General features: G+C 38.3%; 1 protein-coding gene across 1 annotated transcript in view; it reads right to left on the bottom strand.

Moving 5' to 3' along the window:
- Nucleotides 1–18,046, bottom strand: part of NSMCE2 (NSE2 (MMS21) homolog, SMC5-SMC6 complex SUMO ligase) — a 126,599-nt gene that overhangs the window by 59,352 nt on the left and 49,201 nt on the right. The window contains exon 4 of the mRNA XM_058816458.1: nucleotides 6,823–6,976. Coding sequence (XP_058672441.1) covers nucleotides 6,823–6,976 — 154 coding nt within the window. The remainder of the gene's footprint in view (nucleotides 1–6,822; nucleotides 6,977–18,046) is intronic.

Genomic DNA, 18,046 nt, shown 5'->3' with positions numbered 1-18,046 from the left:
TTCTCACCATCTGAGCAAAGTTCTAAGGTTTTTTATCATCCTTCCAAGAGAAACAACAAAGAAAAAATTAATATATTTCAAGATGACATTTTATTAGATATTGTGATTAAATGCAACATCAAGGGAATAGAAGCAGTATCTACAAGCTCCCTTCCTGACCTATATATTCATATGAACAGTAAAAATGCCATGCTGGTAACCATCAATGTGCTCAGTTAAGAGAGAATTATCCCATAGCAGTAACAATAAATTAACCTAAGTATTATCCCTAAGTGTATAATAACAATAAAAAATTATTTCCATGTAACACTTTATTTCCTTTCTAAATTTTATAGACTCAGTGCTGACCTGAAAGCCAGGCCGATATAAAACCAAGAATTACATCCTGAAAAGACTTTTGCAATGGAATCAAATATAGCTCTTTAAAAAATATATGTATAGATTAGATGGCAGGCATAGAAAGAGATAAGAAGATCTTACCCTTAAGCATCTGCTGATTAGAAGGGTAGATATTTATAACAGGAAAGACCTACATCAGATGCTGTTTCTGATTTAGATATGTCCTCCCTGAGCTGAGTGCTTTACTATAGGACTAAAAAGTCAGTGTCTCTCAGTATTTCCTTCTGCAGTTGTTGCCATTTTGATATATAGTTAAATACACTGTGGACAGAGAGAGAGGGAGACTGATTCCAGAGTTACAGGTCAATCACTTACTAGGCCCAGTGTCAGTCAAATTCTGATTTTAAATCACCAAGACTGAAACTCAGGTCTCTTATACTCCAGGTTACTCATAATGGAGAAGAGTTGTTGGAGGGGGTGGGTTGATTCCTCTTTCATTTTAACTGTGAATTACATGTCAGAGCTCTAAATGTCAAAGCAAGAAACTTCTTATTTCAGTCAATTGCATTAGAAAGGCAATCATTTCATCAAAGAAACCCTCACCAGGTCTATTGGCAATTGATGTTCTTCATTAATCCACTAACACAGTTCTTGTTAATGCAAGCTTCTGCATTTTCAGAAAAAAAAATCACTAATTTTTACCCTGGAAAAGTCATCCAGATTGCAGAAGGAAACTTCTGATGGTTTCATTCATTCTGGTCTTCACAAATTAGCAAGGATAGTAGCTGTAATGGTAATTTTGCACTCTGGATATTGTTCTTGGGCACCATTACAGGTCCCATTGCTATATTATGTGAGCATCCCATTTATCTAGTTTATTTCTCTAGCTGATCTTTCCAAAAACTGTGAAACAGAGTGGCTTTGACTCATTCCATGATCAGGCCCTCATCTCTTAATCCTTCAAACTACAAGTGGGCTTGCTCACTCCTGAGCAAATCAACTAGTTCTTTCCAGGAAATACCCAGACAGGACAGTCCCAAAAGGAAAAGCCATGCCAAGTTTATCTTCTCAGGACAATCCTTATGCCCTACCCACAAGGCAGCTCACACTCACACAAATGCCTCTTGACATACTTGCTTTACTCCTCTGGGGCTGCAGTTTTCCCCCTCAGCATCATGCCATGAAAACATTACTCTGGCACACTAAAACACACTTAGATTACTATCTACAGTTCTTTGAACTAAAAAAATCACAAAAACATAAAAATGATGCTTTAGTGCCACTAGGGAAGTGGGGCAATTGAATGTTTTGCACTCAGTTGGACATGGCTGCTTTGCTCCACAAGCCACCAGCCCAGAGCAGCAGGATATGAGCCAGGCCAGGTCTCTTCTTGCACAGTCCACAAACACAATACACCCAGAACTGAATTCCAGACTGGGGTGTAAGGTCCAGACCCACAAAGTTTTAAGGGACCTGAGTCCCAGTGATCTGTTCTGAAACTAAATGACTTGATCTAAGACAACAAGAAGGTAACAAAGCAAAGACCTAAACCAAAGACTCCTAAACTTCAAATGACCTTCTCAAGTGCTGGATCCTCTTTCATTTCTTTACTAGCCAAGGCGCTGTCTGTAAGGGATTTTACGTAAATGAAAAGTGCATATCCCACACACATCACTGAACTGTCATAACACCAATCCCACTTTCAGCTGGAATTTTCAACTCTTGTGCTGAAGTTGTTTTCTCATAATTAGTCAGTAAGGGGATTTTAAAATATTTTTTACATTGAAAATATAAGGAAAAATACACTAACATTACTTTTCAGCTGATTCTCTGCCATCAGAGCAAAGTATAGGGACAAAATAGGCCAACTGAAAATTAAACTACAGCTGAAGAGAAACCCAGATCTGCAAATCAGTTATGTGAGTCCATACAAGTAATATCAAATATTCCCTCAAATTTCACCACTGCTGTGTGGCAAGAGGTAAAATTAACTTGCCTACCTCAATGTGATGTTGTGAGGATTAATTGGATGAAACTCATAAAGCAGTGTAATACACAGTATCTTGCTGCAGTTTGTTTTCTTATACTGCTAAAAGCAAATCAAAGACCTTAGTCGTTGCTGGAATCTGTGATAGACTGTTTTAAAAATTTAAAGATAATTTCTTTCATAGTGACATTTTTTCTATCCCAAACTGTATCAAAAAAACCATTTTTTCACACCATTATTTCTCAGCATATGCATAACTTAAAATACACGTATCAACAGGGCATATGGCATCTACTTGAATTAAATTTAAAATCTTCTCCTTTCAAAATATTTGCTTATTGATAATGACTATAAATCCATACTAGCAAAATGATACATACTTTTTCCTTTTAAAGACTCAGAGATTTTTTTTTTCTTCAATGGAGAATGCAAGAAAGATCCTTACAACTGCAGTGTAGCTACTTTCCAAACTACATTACAGTGACTGGTTTCCTGCGACAAAAACTTGTCTAAACTACTATTTGTCCCCCATTTAAAAAAAAAAAAAAAAAAAAAAAAAAAAAACACAAAAACCACAAAAAACAACACCAAACTTTCCTGCATTTGCCAAATCCCAAATCCAGTCCTTAAACTGTTTGGCATAACCAGCAATAAATATTGTCATTCACAAACTGTTTGGCAAAACCAGCAATATTGTCATTCACTCAAATCTTATCATTCTCCACAAAATCACTACTGAAGCATGCATCTGTTGTGTGTTTGCAGAACCTGCAGTTATCAAGGATTCCAAAGTGCACGTTATCAGCTGCTACAAAAGGGCTATGAAATCTGTCATCCTTTGTGCACCAAACGTGACACTAAATAACCTTCAGCAAATACACTAGTGGCAGCTAGGGTCACAGGAGCACAGATTATACCTTCTGATTAGCTCTCCACACAGAATATCAAACATTTAAACTGATGCATGGAGAATAAAGACAGCTCTTAATTTCATTCTGTGAAGACAAAATTTCTCATACTTTCTGCCAGAAGATAGGTGCCTTTGATATGTGTATATGTATGTGTATAAATATTTGTATATATATATTCTGGCATGAAATAAAAAGACTTAGTAATACAAGTTCAAACAGAAGGTGGGATTTTAAACTTACAGAAGACAGAAAATGCAAAGTTACAATTCCTGCATGGTTTTGTTCCTATGGGCTCACTCCTGCAAGGCTCTGTACTGTGGTCATGCTCCAATAAGGAAGTGAATCATTTCAAAGGATCTACTCATAAAATTTAATTTATGCAACTTGCTTAAGCATTTCACTTAATCAAAAGGAGATCACTAAGCACTTTGCAGATCTGGGACCCTTACGTCTAAGGACAGCACCAGTCATGTAGTATTAAGGACACAAAAAATATTCTTTACCACACATGCAGTCATTTTGAACTTTCTGGTATTACCAAATTTAGTGAATACTCCTCCAAGTACTCAGTTATTTGGAAAAAACAATGTAGCCACTTGGGGGTACCAGAAATAGTTAAAAAAAGGAAAAATAAACCAACACTCTTTCCTACTGCTTACAGTCTAAGAAGGTTTGAGTAGAAAAATGAAACTGTTTTCCATTAAAAATAAGAAGTGGGAATTTAGGAAACTAAGATAGTTCTGAAAACAGACTTCAGAAAAATCACTTGCTGTTCACATAAAACCCGTCTGACAGTGTTTTGACACATATCAGAGGTGAAGATTTTTCATCACTTCACAAACCCCAGCTAAAGTAGCTGCATAATAAAGGCTCACAGATTGAGAGAAAATGTCTGAAAACTGTCTGAACGATGAGCAGAACAGAAACTGCTCTGAGGCATGATCTCATCCTTACTGCCACAGAGATGTACTTGCCCAATTTCATTTCTGCACCTTGGCTGCTGCTGAAGTTCAAAGCTAAGAAGGTCTCCTTCCCACAGAACTGCCAAGGGAAGACAAGCGGAAGGTGACAGGGCACCATTCTCCTCCAGGAGAATTAGAGCAACCTATGGCACTGCCTGTCACCTGTCAGGGGACAGGGAACAACCCTGCACCTTCCTTTCATCATGGTGGCAGAGAAAAATATAGAGAAAATGTATTACCTTAATTTTCTGTTAGTAAAAGTTGTATTTAACTGCTTCACACTTTGCACCATACCTAAAAACTGCGTTGAGAAAGTTTTTTCTGTCAAATCTCAGTTAATTTCTAAATAGCAAAACAATGCAAGAATATATTATTTCCTTGCTCAGCTGTTCTAGAATACAGATGTCAAACTTTGCATAAAAGATACATAATCATTAATGGTAACTCATCCTAGAAAGCAAATCATTTTAGTATCTACCCTGTCTGCTCCTTTGAGAGAGAAAAAATTGGAACAAAAAAAACCCAACCAAGCAAACAAAAAATAAAAACCAAAACAAAACAGGAAAGCAAAGCCCCTCTGACAAAACCTGGCAGGAGTTTTTATGTTTTATCTAACTGAGCAATAAAACTAAATTCCAGAAAAAAGCTAAAAACTGAACCTCAATAGTGTATGTGTTCTCAAAAAAAGCCAGGAATTGTGAAATAAGTTGCACCTGGCAAGGCTAATACTTGAAAACAAAGTATTAACCAGCAGTTGTTGATGAAGTTATTCATACATGTAATTCACATCCAGCAGTTTTCAAGTGTGTCCCAAAATCTGCAGACACATTATATTGTGCTGTTGAGATGAGGCCAGAATTGCAGAACTCATGCTTTTGAAATCACAACTCATACAGGAGAAGGTAAAGAATACAGAGATAGCTTGGCTTAAGCATGAGTGCTGAAAATTTAACAGGATGACCTTAATTTCTTCTTACAAAACGACCTCACCAAAACCATATGTACATATAGGATGTTTTAAGGAAAATCACCAGCTTATGGAAACTAGTAATATCTTTTAAAGATTTTATTAATCTTCAGCTCAGCTGGTATTGCAAGTGAACCATTTAATAAGACAAATCTGGATTTCAGGCAGCAGTAGCAGAATGATATCCTCATTTTTTTAAAGAATATTTTCTATTGTGTTTATTTAATTTGTTTTTTTTTTTCAACAGGTCAGCCAGTTAGAACTTCATCCCACAGCTTGAACTGAATCTATCACTTGAGCATACACCCCCTCCTCAGGCAATTACAAGATAGAAAGTAAATCCAAAGTCTGTTATCAAGATTTTTATCTTCTTAGTTACAAACACCTGGAAATTAGAAATTACAACATAATGGTGGGGCAGTAGTAATTTTATGGTTTTGCAGGGAGTGAAAATTACACTGTTTTGTGGTCTGCAACTTGGTATGTTCATTCTGAGAGTAGTGCCAAGAGCTTTATTAAACTCAGAGATCAGTGCTAAAATGCATAAAGATGGAAAACAAATATATTAAGCCTTCAAGCTCTAATCCTAAGGAGTCTTGAGATACCAGATCTGAAATTCACCTTGTCAACCATGTCCTATAAATCTCTATAGAGAAGCAACCCAAAGTCCAGTGGGAAAATTCTTTCCACTGGTTTCTTTGGGTTTTGGATAGGGCTTCAAAAAAACCCAGAATTCAAGGATAGCTACAGGAGAGCACCCAGAATATCATTTTCCAATGGTATAAATCATTAATCTATGACTCCTGAAGTTCCTGAGATACCAGTTTATGTTGAAATCAAATTGTAAGATGGGAGGGGATAGGTACAGGGGTCAAGGGGTCAAGGGACAGCAAGCAGAATAATATGATTTCAGAACATAATCATGATGATTAGGGAAGAGCAACACAAACAGTGTCAGAGCCCATGAACTTTCCCAGCACCAGTAATCAGAGTAATATTTTAATGACTGCTATATGTGTAGGGCAATAAAAGTAGAAAATTTTGTTGTTTTGCATAAATAACCAAACTGTTAACTCTTCAACTTTACTGGTAATTTAAGCACAAATAACTTAAAATTCTAATACTTGAAAAATTCTATGAATTTGGAAAAATGGATTTTAGTAATCTGCAGTGTTGGATGGTGCGTGCACAGAAGCTGTAAACCTGAGAACACGTACAGTAAGCATTTTCCAACAATACAGTTCTACCATTAAAGCAAAGGTCTTCTTAGTGTTGCAACACATCCTATGTTGTGAAACAGGAGCAATTTGTTTAAGTGACAAATGAAAACAGCTTACCTAATCCTTTTAGGAGATCCTATCAGTTAAGAAAATAAATGCAAAAGGTCTTCAAATGAAAAAGCCCACCTTACCAAAAAAAAAGTGGTTTTCATTATATTTGTGTTCAAACACAGCAGGAGCTGTAGGAGTCTAAATAAAACTATCAAGGTAAGTACACTGTTTTTTTTCTACACAGACATCAATTAAGGTAAGTTTTTAAGTTTTTAAGAATACTCACATCAGTTTGAGCCATAAGTGGCAGTTTTGTATTTCAGGGCAGTTAGTCAGATTTTACTGCTTAGCATTCAAAGAATCATGTTTAAAAAATCAGACTTACATTGTTTCTTCATCTCCTTAAGCTGATCCTTAAAATGCATATATTTTTCATTCCTTTGTAAATCTGAGTCACTGTTCATGCTCTCCATTTCAAGGAATTTTTCTTGCGCCAAGTTTTCTAAATCTGGTAAATTTTCTGGTTTTTCTTGTTTTACCTGTAGGGAAGAAGAAATAAAATGTATTCATTATGATACATTTTAATACAAAGCAGAAGACATCAAGCAAAACTTCATTAGCATAATCTCAGTTTCTTTTGACTACAGTTAGGCTTCCTGCTCTGAAGCCATAAACTCCAAGTAACTCATTTCAGCAAAAGTAAGTATGAAATGTAGATATTAGATTCTCAGTGTCATTTAACTCATTTTCTGGGTATTTCTCACAGTAGCAAAAGGGAAAATTGAACCTTGTAGTCAAATTTATCTCTGTGAGTGGTGAAGGTAAACATGTTAATAGGAACCAGCGTAACACTTGACGAGAATGAAACCAAAGTCTACAACTCTGTCCAGAAAGCAAGAAGATAACAGAAATCCAAAATAACTTTTAAGAGTTTTGCAAAAACCTCCAATCTCATCACTTTGGAATCAGGTTTACAGAATCCCATAATCTACATGCAAGATTAGTGTGATAACACCAGCAAGAACGTACAGCTAATGTGAAAGGAAACCACCTCAATTTATTTGTGCTATGTGAACAAGAAGTATTAAGCCACACAAGCAGGCAAAAACACAGTTTTTTGAAAAGTACTTACTTACAGCAAATACATCTGGAATGATCTGAAGAATAAATACCCAGAAAAGGGAAGTCATCACATAGGCAATATTAAGATATTCTAAGAATGCAAAAAGCACATTGGGAACTCCCTAGAATCAATAATTGGAGTTCTCTGTTTCTCAAGGCAACATTAAATTCTAGTGAAGTGAAAACTTTGACAGTTCTTCATAAGAACTAGCTCAGGGACTGTGGTAGGGACTGTGCTGTGCAATGAGGATCAGCAACAGCACCAAGTCAGAAAGAAGGTGGACATCTGTCAAATCCTTAATGCTAAGCATTTTCTGAACCAGAAAAAAAGCTACTTCATGTCAAAACATGACAATCTGAAAAAAAGGAGGTAAGCACCATTTCTGCTGAGCCACTCTTCCCCTACCACACACACTAAATTCTGCCCTTCACCAGACCATGACACTATTCGTTGTGAAAGACAGGAAAAAAGGAACAAACTGAGAAAAAAAAAACAAAAAAAAACCAGTCCACTTCATCAAATCATTTACAGGTTTAAAAGTTTACAGAGACCTTGGAAATCCTACAGAATATATTTTGTTTCAGGAGTCAAATAAATTAAAAAATGGACTTAGCAGATACGTAAGATGAAAAAGAGCCAAACTTTACTATTGCTTCAGCAAAGCAAAGTACTCCATAGAACCATTACTTCTTCCAAGAGCAAACTCAGTTTGGCACATTTACTTTCAGCAGACACAAGTTGTGGCAAGAAGAAAAATAAGAAAAAAACATGCACTGCCAGGTGATAGCATGAAGTTTTCAAAGGCACCTGGAGATAAAAGATCACCTACCCCAACATCCAGCTGTAAAAGGGAAAGACTCAGTAAGACTTTGGTACCAAAGGAGAACAGTGACTATGAAAGACCAACAGCATGTCATCAGAGATGCTTGGACTGCTGCAGGAGCCAGGCAGGAATGTAGAGTTCTTATCCCATGAAACCTGACCAAAGTAGCAAAGGAAAAGAGAGCATCCTGTGCCCAGTGCAGTGAGGACAATCATTCACACTCAAATGGTTTGCCTGTGCCAGCATCACAGCACACTGCTGCAACAGAAGACCTATCACAACTCCAACCAGCATTGTTCAGTACTCAGCTGGAGAAGAAACTTGGCTATCAAGTGTATTCAAGAACAAAAAGGCGCTTACTAAATCCAAATTCATTTAAAATGCAAGACATTATAAAAGAATGCTTTGATCTGGACTCATGTAGTGCAAACATATTCTTTTTGCAGCATCACACTGGTTTTACCAACATTCTCTCTTTAACATAAAAGTAACATGTAGACACACACAAGAATAGTCCAAATAGCCCACCACTAAGATCTGCCCTCATGACAAATGAGAGCACTGTAGACATATAGAAGATGCAGCTGTGTATACTAAAAATAACCCTGAAGTGCTTCTAAGTTGCTGAGACTGACACTAAGAGTAAAATAAATTATGTGGACATTCATCACAGGCATCCATCAGCAGTAAAGACAATGTCAATAATCTTTTCCTCTCCACAGGGACCACATTACACATTGATAGAGTTACATCAGGATCTCTTTATCTTTTTCTTGACTCATGGAAGATTTGAGAGCAGATATGCATCAACATAACATCTTCAATCATACCCTCAGACTGAGAGGTGAAAAGAAGGGCACACTCAATGTTAGTTCAAACAGTGGTTCTCAACTCCAACTTCCAGAATTAAAAGACTTTACACATATGAGCAGGGAAAAAAGGCAGGAACTGTAACTTACAGCATTATGCTACCAAAAAGAACATATGTTTGAGAGGGTGCATTACATCACTCTGTGCTGGTGCTACCTCACCTCAAGTGCTGTGTGCATTTTTGGGCACCACAATGTAAGAAAGATATAAATCTGTTAGTGAGCACCCAAAGGGGGGCCATGAAGATGTTAAACAGCTTAGAGGAGGAGCTGTATGAGAAATGGCTGAGGTCAGCCCAGAGAAGAGGAGACTAAGGGGAGAACCTCACTGCAGTCTGCAGCCTCCCCACGAGGGGAAGTGCAGGGGCAAGTACCAACCTCTGCTTTTTGGTGGCCAGCAACAGGACCCAAAGGAACAGCATAAAGCTGTGTCAGGAGGATTCAGGTTGGGTATTAGGGAAAGGTTCTTCACCCAGAGGCTGGCCAGGCACCAGAACAGGCTCCCAGGGGAGTGGTCACAACGCTGAGCCTGACAGAGTTCAAGAAGCATTTGAACAATGCCCTCAGACACATGGTGGGATTCTTGGGGTGTCCTGGACAGGGCCAGGAGCTGGACTTGATGGCCTTTATGTCTCTCTTCTAGCTCAGGACAGTCTTATGGTTGTATGCACACAAATAAACTTTGTCTGTGCCGCTGTGGAGCTACAAAAATTTGCATGAAGACATCTCACCAACCTCAAGAGAATGCTTACATAAAGCTCTCCCTCAGCACCCAACTAATCTCAGCACCCAACTAATCACACAGCTTGCTGCCATAGGTCTGTTAAAGTAAGAGTAGCCTGCTATTTGCTAAGGGCAACATGAACAATTCCACCAGCTATGGAGAGAAAAAAAAAGTCATTCACACCAGCTAAATTCCCAATAGCAACACATTACTAGATTGTGGGGACAGCCCAGCAATGCAGCTCATGTGACAAAGGCTCAGACAACCACCTCATACAGAAACCTAGAGTCAGATGTGAGAGATGCTCAAAGAATGCACTTTCTTGTAGTTTTTCTTTCATGTTTACAATTTAAATTCAGTTTCTGTTCACTTCCACATGATTGCTTTCATTAAAATGATTGGTAGAGACACCATTCCTGACCACACTCAGTACTGTACCACACATATGCTATTACTGAAATGCCAGGTAGACCTTCTAGAAGGTCAACACATCACAGGTTAGGCATGTCCACCCACTATAATAACAAGCAAATACATTTTGCTCTGCACAAGCAATTTCTCTTTGGTGCTGCATATCCTATGCCTAAGAGAGGGTTAGAAGAGGGTTGAGAATGGTCTACACAACAACATAAAAGAAAACAAATGAAAGAAAATGTCCCATCAGTCCTGGATCCTCACAGTGGGACAGAATTACAACATCTTACACACTACATCAGCACAACACCTTTACAGGTTCATTACAGTTTTCTTTAGCTCTTGCCACCCACCCACTCCTACTCTACAGATTCCTGATGGATATAGGAATGATGGGATCAGCATAACAAAATGTCTGAGGGCAATACAAACACAGGGTATGGCTAAAGGGACAAGGCAAAATTATCAGTGTTCAGGGCACCAAGCTGGGGTCAAGCTCCTTCTTGGTCTCAGCAGCAACTCAAATAAATGCTTGCCAGCAGACCTGAAGTCACTGACATGTTCAGTTCCTCAGAATAAGTTACTTCACATGAGAACCATGAAAGACACGTTAAGCAAACTGTTGGTTTAGCAGCACTGTCAGCCAAAACCAGCATGCTAAGTAACACCTTGCAGCCATTAGTCAATCCATTGAGAGCTACATCGATTTTGAAATGGGGTGGAGGCATACACACCCTACAAAGCATCCTGGAAATTACATGTAAGGATGAACTGGGAGTGTTCGGGACATATGGTGGAAAGAAGTATCAGTCACAACATCTTGTTTACAGCAACAGAAAAAGCAAAAGCATCTGCTGTGCCATAGCAGCAAAGAACCACATGGGTTTTTACATGGGGGTCAGCAACAAGGAAAACAGACGTGTTATATATAACATACATATACATACATGATCTACCAGCAGTCCTGATAAGAAAACACATTTGCAAACACTAAACACATAATTGTTTAGGAAAACAGCTGTAGTTAAACTATCAAAAGATCCATTTACTCATGGCGTCACAGCACACCACCTGGTCAGAGCCATACGTGCAAAATGGTTTCTGTGCTTGACAGGCAGTACGGAATGACCCACTTCATGACATGTCTTCTGCCAATAACTGTCTGTAAGGATACACCTTCCTCTCAGGGATTCTTCCACTGGGAGTGTGTCTATTCTATGCCTAAACTGTTAAAACTATGCCTCCAAAAATCAGACTTTTTGAAAGGCCAGCTTGGAGAGCCTAAGGGAAGAGTAAATGCAGGGTATTCCAAGGGACAGTCTGAGGTATTTTTATTTCATCAATTACCATAACCACCAAGTCAAAAATAAATTATTCTTTTCCAGACCAATCGCAGAACGAGTAAGGTCAAAGGTAGCATAGACTAAAATTGGACCAGTTTGTGGTATTAGTCTCCATACAGCAAGGGATCAGTGTCTAAAAATGACTAATTAGCATAACCCTGCATGCTGCACTGCAGCATTTAATAATTGTCCTGCCCAGTCCCAAAACACTTCACAAACATTAAAGAAATTAGCCTCAAACACCCATTGTGACATGTACCATGTATTTTACAAATGGAGAGGCTGTGGCATTTGGAGATCAATAACCTGGCCTAAGGTTGCACAAGGAGACTGCGGCAGAACCCAGAATAAATAAATCCCAGTTCTGTGCTTTGAGCACAAAGCCATCCTTTTACCTTCTCCTTTAGCTGAGGGAAAGTTCAGATTAACATGTGCATTTGGTTCACTCTCTATAAAGAGGGCTGAAACAGCTTGTGGCTGCTTGGCAAACCTTGTGATAAAAGAACAGCATTCTGCCTGTCACAGAAATGCTCCGCTGGTCTTTGCATTGCAGTGGTTCAGCATGTGACACACCATGGTTATTTTTTAGCCTTTTTGTTCTTCTCTCTCTAGCACAGAAGTCCTCTAGCTGCATATTTTTATCCTGTCACTGTTCCAAGGTACTCTTTCTCAGGGCTATCTTTTATGTCCCTGGTATTTGGAAGCTTGCCACTACCATCCATTTTATCTCTCAGAAATTTCTTGCCATACCTGAACTATGTTGCAGTTTCCTCAAATCTGTGACACAATCTACAAAAGAACTGTCTTTTCATAGAATTCAGAATTCTCACCAGAGTCTTTCAAACCATGCATTTTTTGTTCCCTCTAATTTAATTCCTGCAAAATATGGACTTCTGAAGTTTAATTTATAGATATTACTGACATTTGAGTCTTGTGAGGTATAGAAACATTCCTGCTTGTTAATGAACTTTTCAAAAGACTTTTAAAAGTCAGCTGACAGGGCAGAATTTCTTCATTTTCCAGATTCTTTGTTGTTTCATTTATGAAAGGGAGGGTGATTAGTCACTCAGTGCTATAAAGCTCAGAGGTATGCAGTTATTTAGATATTTATATTCTTTTGGGACAGCGCAAAAAAGGATATGGTGATGTTTCCACCTAACTCCAAAGTCAAATTAATTTATACTGTATTTACACTACAGCCACGTGCCTCTGCATTTGGTTATCAAACACTGACAGCAGCTGCATCTTTTAAGGAAAAACTTCTTATAGTTCCTGCTGGGACCTAATTTCTTACCTTTGTCAATTTGATTTTGTTAAGGAACTCAATTGATTTTTCAGACAGCCAACTCCAGGTCCTTCAGGAACAGGTGTGCCAGCCTACCACATCCTACAAAAAGCCAGTTCAGAACCTGGAAACTTCACATTTTCTGAACTGACATAACTTCAAAATGTCTGAACCAGACATGGACATATCTAAATCTGCTTATTTCAGAGAACAAATGCCAAGAATTGGCTGAAAATAAAAGTAAGAATGTCAAAACAGCCTCTCTGAGCATCTCATATCATAGAGAAACTAGATATTCTTCCTTTATTTATCTCTGCTATGCAACAAAAGCAAACAGAAATGCATGTCACCTTTCTTTCTTGTCTAACAATTCCTACATCCTATTATTTCATCCTTACCTCACTAAATAATTTATTATTACAAATATGCAGCCTTTCAACACACATATTTATTTTACCTCAGGGTAAGTCAAAGTTTGCTGTGATTATTTATTATAACCAATTTTTTTTCACTGAGAGGGAAAATAACATGGGAGCTAAGTAAATTTGTGGGTTGAGTCACCCATACACTTTGTGAATCATGTGAGAACCAACTCTAAGTGAGTCACCACTGTAACTGAATCAGGCTGCAAAATTTCAGCTCAACCTAAACAGTCATTTATTATTCTTCAATGGCTAGATACAAACCCTTAGCAAATATCAGATCATTTGTTGATGCACAAATAAAACACTGCACTTGGAAACATCTGCAAGGACAGTCAAAAAGTATCTCATCATTGAGCAGCAGGAGCTGCAGTTTGAGCACAGCTCAGGTGCAGCCAGGATTGCCTAAGGGCCCACATCTGATTCAGGAGATTCAACACCTCTGTACATCATGGCTGCAGGGCTGGGACTCCAGTTGAGCAACACCTTTGCAGACTATTGTGAAATACCAACAGAGGCAGATTTGTAAGGGCTGACCCACACTTATGACACATTCTGCCTCAATAAACCAGTCCAGCACAACAGAAAATCACTGTCAGCAGGATTCAAATATCCCACATACTGCTAAGTAACAGTATGAAGGTGAGGCAGGGTTGCCGTGGTTCCAAAACAGCACATCAATGAAGTGGTTGTAGCTAGGGTGTCCCCAAAATAAAATTGCCTGTACCTTCCACAGTTTCCTTCCCCTACTTTAAACACAGCTGCACACGTTCAACCCATAAAAAGAAGGTAAGCACTGAGAGGCACACACTGCTTCCAGGGTACTGGGGTGCATCCAAGCAAACTCTCTCAACTCCTGACAGTCATTTCAGTAAGGCTGTTAATGGACTTGGGCCACCCTGGCTGCTTTCTGTCTCCTGTTTAGAAAGGAAACATATATATAGGGTGGGATTAATGTAAATGAGCACCAGGTGAAGAAACAAAACTGCCTGTATGAGTGCAAAGTTTACAGTCTGAACAGCATCTCTTGGGGTTCCCATATGTTAGAAGTTTCACCTCAAGCAAAATGCTCTACTCCACATATTTTAACTGAAAAAAATCCACCCATTTGTATTTACCCCAGTTACTGACTATGGCAGAGAGAAGATGGTGAACACCCTTTTGTTTCTCCCCAAGACCCTTTGTGCAATGCTTTTCAAAATGCAAAGGGGTAAATATAAGCAACAAAAAAGGATTTTATTGAAATACCAGTATTAAAACTACCTGTTACCAAAAACAGAAAAATGGCTCACAAAACCAGCAGTAAATGTGAGTATTAAAGATGTGGTTTTCCCAAGGTACCAAACTGAAGAAAGCTCAAGGATATTTAGCACCTTAATCTTTTCAGCATTTCTGAAGCCTGTCATTTGCTGTAAGGGTTGCACTAAATATTCTTAATGACTTTAACAAAACAGAAGTCTGTCTTCTTTTTGTTTTCTGTATGTTTTATTCTACATATGAAGTATGAATATGACAAAGCAAAAACTTTGCTTTGGAAATGCTACACAGTTGGCATTAGTGTCTGCATCTTAGTTCAAAGCCACCTTGCTTCATACTCTCCACAATAAAGGAAACCTGAAAAACTGTGAGCAATGTCAAAAACTGCAAGTAAGCACAATAGTAGCAATAGCAATACCTAACTGTAAAGTGGACTGGATGAAATCTGGTAGCTGATTCTGGAATAGGAAGCACACAAGAAGAGTTTTTAAAAATTCAGGGATATTTTTTTTGCAACTCTCTTGCAATTCATACACAGTATTAGGGTTCAAGACATGGTGAAGGAGCAAGGCTATCTTCTTCTCCTCACACCTGAAAGTTCTGCCATAAACAGAGTTTATATGAAAATTCATTTTGGTGCACTAGAGATACATAGCATTTTGTGCTAAGTAGTTTTGCCTGAGCACAGATGAAGGCACGTAACAGCAAAACCAACTTACAATTTCATTCTTATAAAAATGTTTCTTTGTTTTAGCAGTGTTTTAGAAACTGTGAGGCAGATGGTGCATCTGTTTTGGCAAGGTTGATTCAGCAAATGCATCAGGCTGCTGAACCAGTTTACCAAGCTGCTGATGAATTCTCATATTTAGCAAATACATTAACATGGATATTAGAGCTATTTTTCTTCCTTTAATATCCCACTCAAACTGATGGGAATTTAGACATTGATTTCAGTGGGAGCAGAAGAAGGCCCTAAGGTGATTTTGGATTAACAACCTGTTTACTCTTGTATGGCTCTGCTTGTTTGACTAAGATCAGTAAAACCTATGTTTTCTACGGAATGGAAATAAAGGGCTAAATCCTAAAACAAGAACAGTTCCATTTTATCTTCAGTTTGTTTATTTCCAACAAAACAGTGATTTATGCCAGATGTGTAGCTTATTGCTGTATAAATATAAAGTGTGACTTGTCCTTCAAAGACCTTCATACAGTAACCATTGTTAAAATCTGTTATTTTTCCAGAGGGATGTTTTCCATATTCTCTGGGTGTACCTCCAGTGAAAGTCAGGCAAGCTTTTTCAATTTTTACCCCTCTTGGGTTTTTTTTTTCATTCATCTGATGAAATTCTTGTCCTCAAAAAGTTCTTCAGCCCTGACAGCATTTCTTCTTCATAGTCTCCAAAACAGCAATGTGAGTCATGTTATCATTTTTCATTAGCAGTAAATGTAACCTTTATACTTTCAAGAAACAGCCATAAGATATCTTAAGAACAGACTCATGCTTCATTCGAATTGACATTAGTTGAAAAACACAAATCCTCGTTGAAACTTGAAGCCTAGACCCATCAAATTAATATATCTTTATTAATATACAGATCAGGATGGCAAGAATTCCATTAGAGTGAGCTCCACCTTTAACACAGAGCAGTGAATTCAGTGATAGCACAGGGCTGCACTAAGAAAAACAAGCAAAAAACCCAACAAGTGCAACTGTACTGAGCCTCCCAATTTCCTTTTAAACTGGGAATACCAACCTTACTTATACTCAGTAGGTACAAATACCTTACTTGTCCCAGTCTGTGGGTGGTGGCAGAATTGCCTTTTATTTTGCACTTTACTGCAAATGCTGGGGAGACAACTCTCCTTTGAGCCTTTCTACATACCACAATTCTTCCATTCATATTAGTGATGTTTACTTATCCAGCTTCCTATTGGGACAGCCCTCAATGGAGTTGTTAGCCACTAAATCCCAGGCCTTACTTCCAGTCTTATCCTTCTTGATTTACCAGTTCTGGGTGACAGCTTGCACCTCTTCCCTTGTCTTGCCAAACACTATGTGCCCTCCTAGTACATGCTTGAGTGATTATTTCCCTTGCACTGCACACTCTGAAATGGTAACATACCCTTTATGCTACATAGGTGTAACAGGATATCCCCATTCCCTAATTTTTACAGGTTCCCTGCAGGCAGGCAGAGAAGGCTGTTTTCAACTGCAATTATTTTCCTCCTCTTTGCTTATAGGTCCATATTTGTAATTTAGCTTCAGAAAAAGAACTGGACCAGAAAACGGGCATTTCAACTTAGCCTTTGCTCCTAGTATGCCAGATCATGTTGCTGTTCCTCTGTAGTTACCAGTTTTTGCAAAGAGGAGGTGTGCAGTGTGGCAGCCTGGATTAATCTTGTTTACATAACCACCCTACACATCTTTCCCATTGACCTTCCAAAATCCTTAGAGTCTATCCACACCTTCCCTGTTATCTATCACAGTATCAAGTGGCTGATTTGTGCCATCAGATAACTGATGATGCCAGTCTCTGTCACTCTACCTGTTTGATTTTCAAAACAAATGCATTTACACTCTCTCTCTCTTGGTCCTCCTACTGGAGGAAAGCTCCTAACATACATTTGGGAATATATCTTTAAATCTGCTTCAAAATCCTTGGTTTAGATCATTTTCCTTTATTATGACGCCAACAAATGCTTTCACAGCTGATTGTTTCTGTGCCAGCTGTGTGTCCTGCATGACTCAGCCAAACTTCCTGATTTCAGCACATCCCTTCTGTACTGAGCCTCCAAACTGGGTCCTCAGAACTTTGACAAAACCTGAACACTTTTTTTGTTATAGGTCATTACATCAGTATCTGCATCTTGGTTCAAAGCCACCTTGCTTCATACTCTCCACAATAAAGGGAACCTGAAAAACCGTGAGCAGTGTCAAAAACTGCAACTAAGCACAACAGTAGCAATAGCAATACCTGACTGTAAAGTGGACTGGATGAAATCTGGTAGCTGACTCTAGAATAGGAAGCGCAGAAGAAGAGTTTTTAAAAATTCAGGGATATTTGTTTTGCAACTCTCTTGCAATTCATACACAATGCCTTTTTAAAAAGCTAAATGCAAATTATCAAACCAGGTTTAAAGTTACGACTAGAAATTAAATCATATTCCAGCTCCCTAGCATGTATAGGCTCCCCCATTACACACAAGCCCTTGCTTTGTTGTTGGAAGTAATTAAAATCCAACTCTAATTTCTAAATAGTTCATATTTAAAATAAGAATTTCTGTAAATGAGACTGTGTGACTGCAATGGCAATTTACTCATGTCTTCAAAATGTGACAGCAGGGTGAG

This window comes from Ammospiza caudacuta, chromosome 1, assembly GCF_027887145.1.
Source record: "Ammospiza caudacuta isolate bAmmCau1 chromosome 1, bAmmCau1.pri, whole genome shotgun sequence".
Classification (NCBI taxonomy): Eukaryota; Metazoa; Chordata; class Aves; order Passeriformes; family Passerellidae; genus Ammospiza; species Ammospiza caudacuta.
The sequence above is the reverse complement of the archived record's forward strand: the minus strand, read 5'-3'. Positions and strand labels throughout refer to the sequence as shown.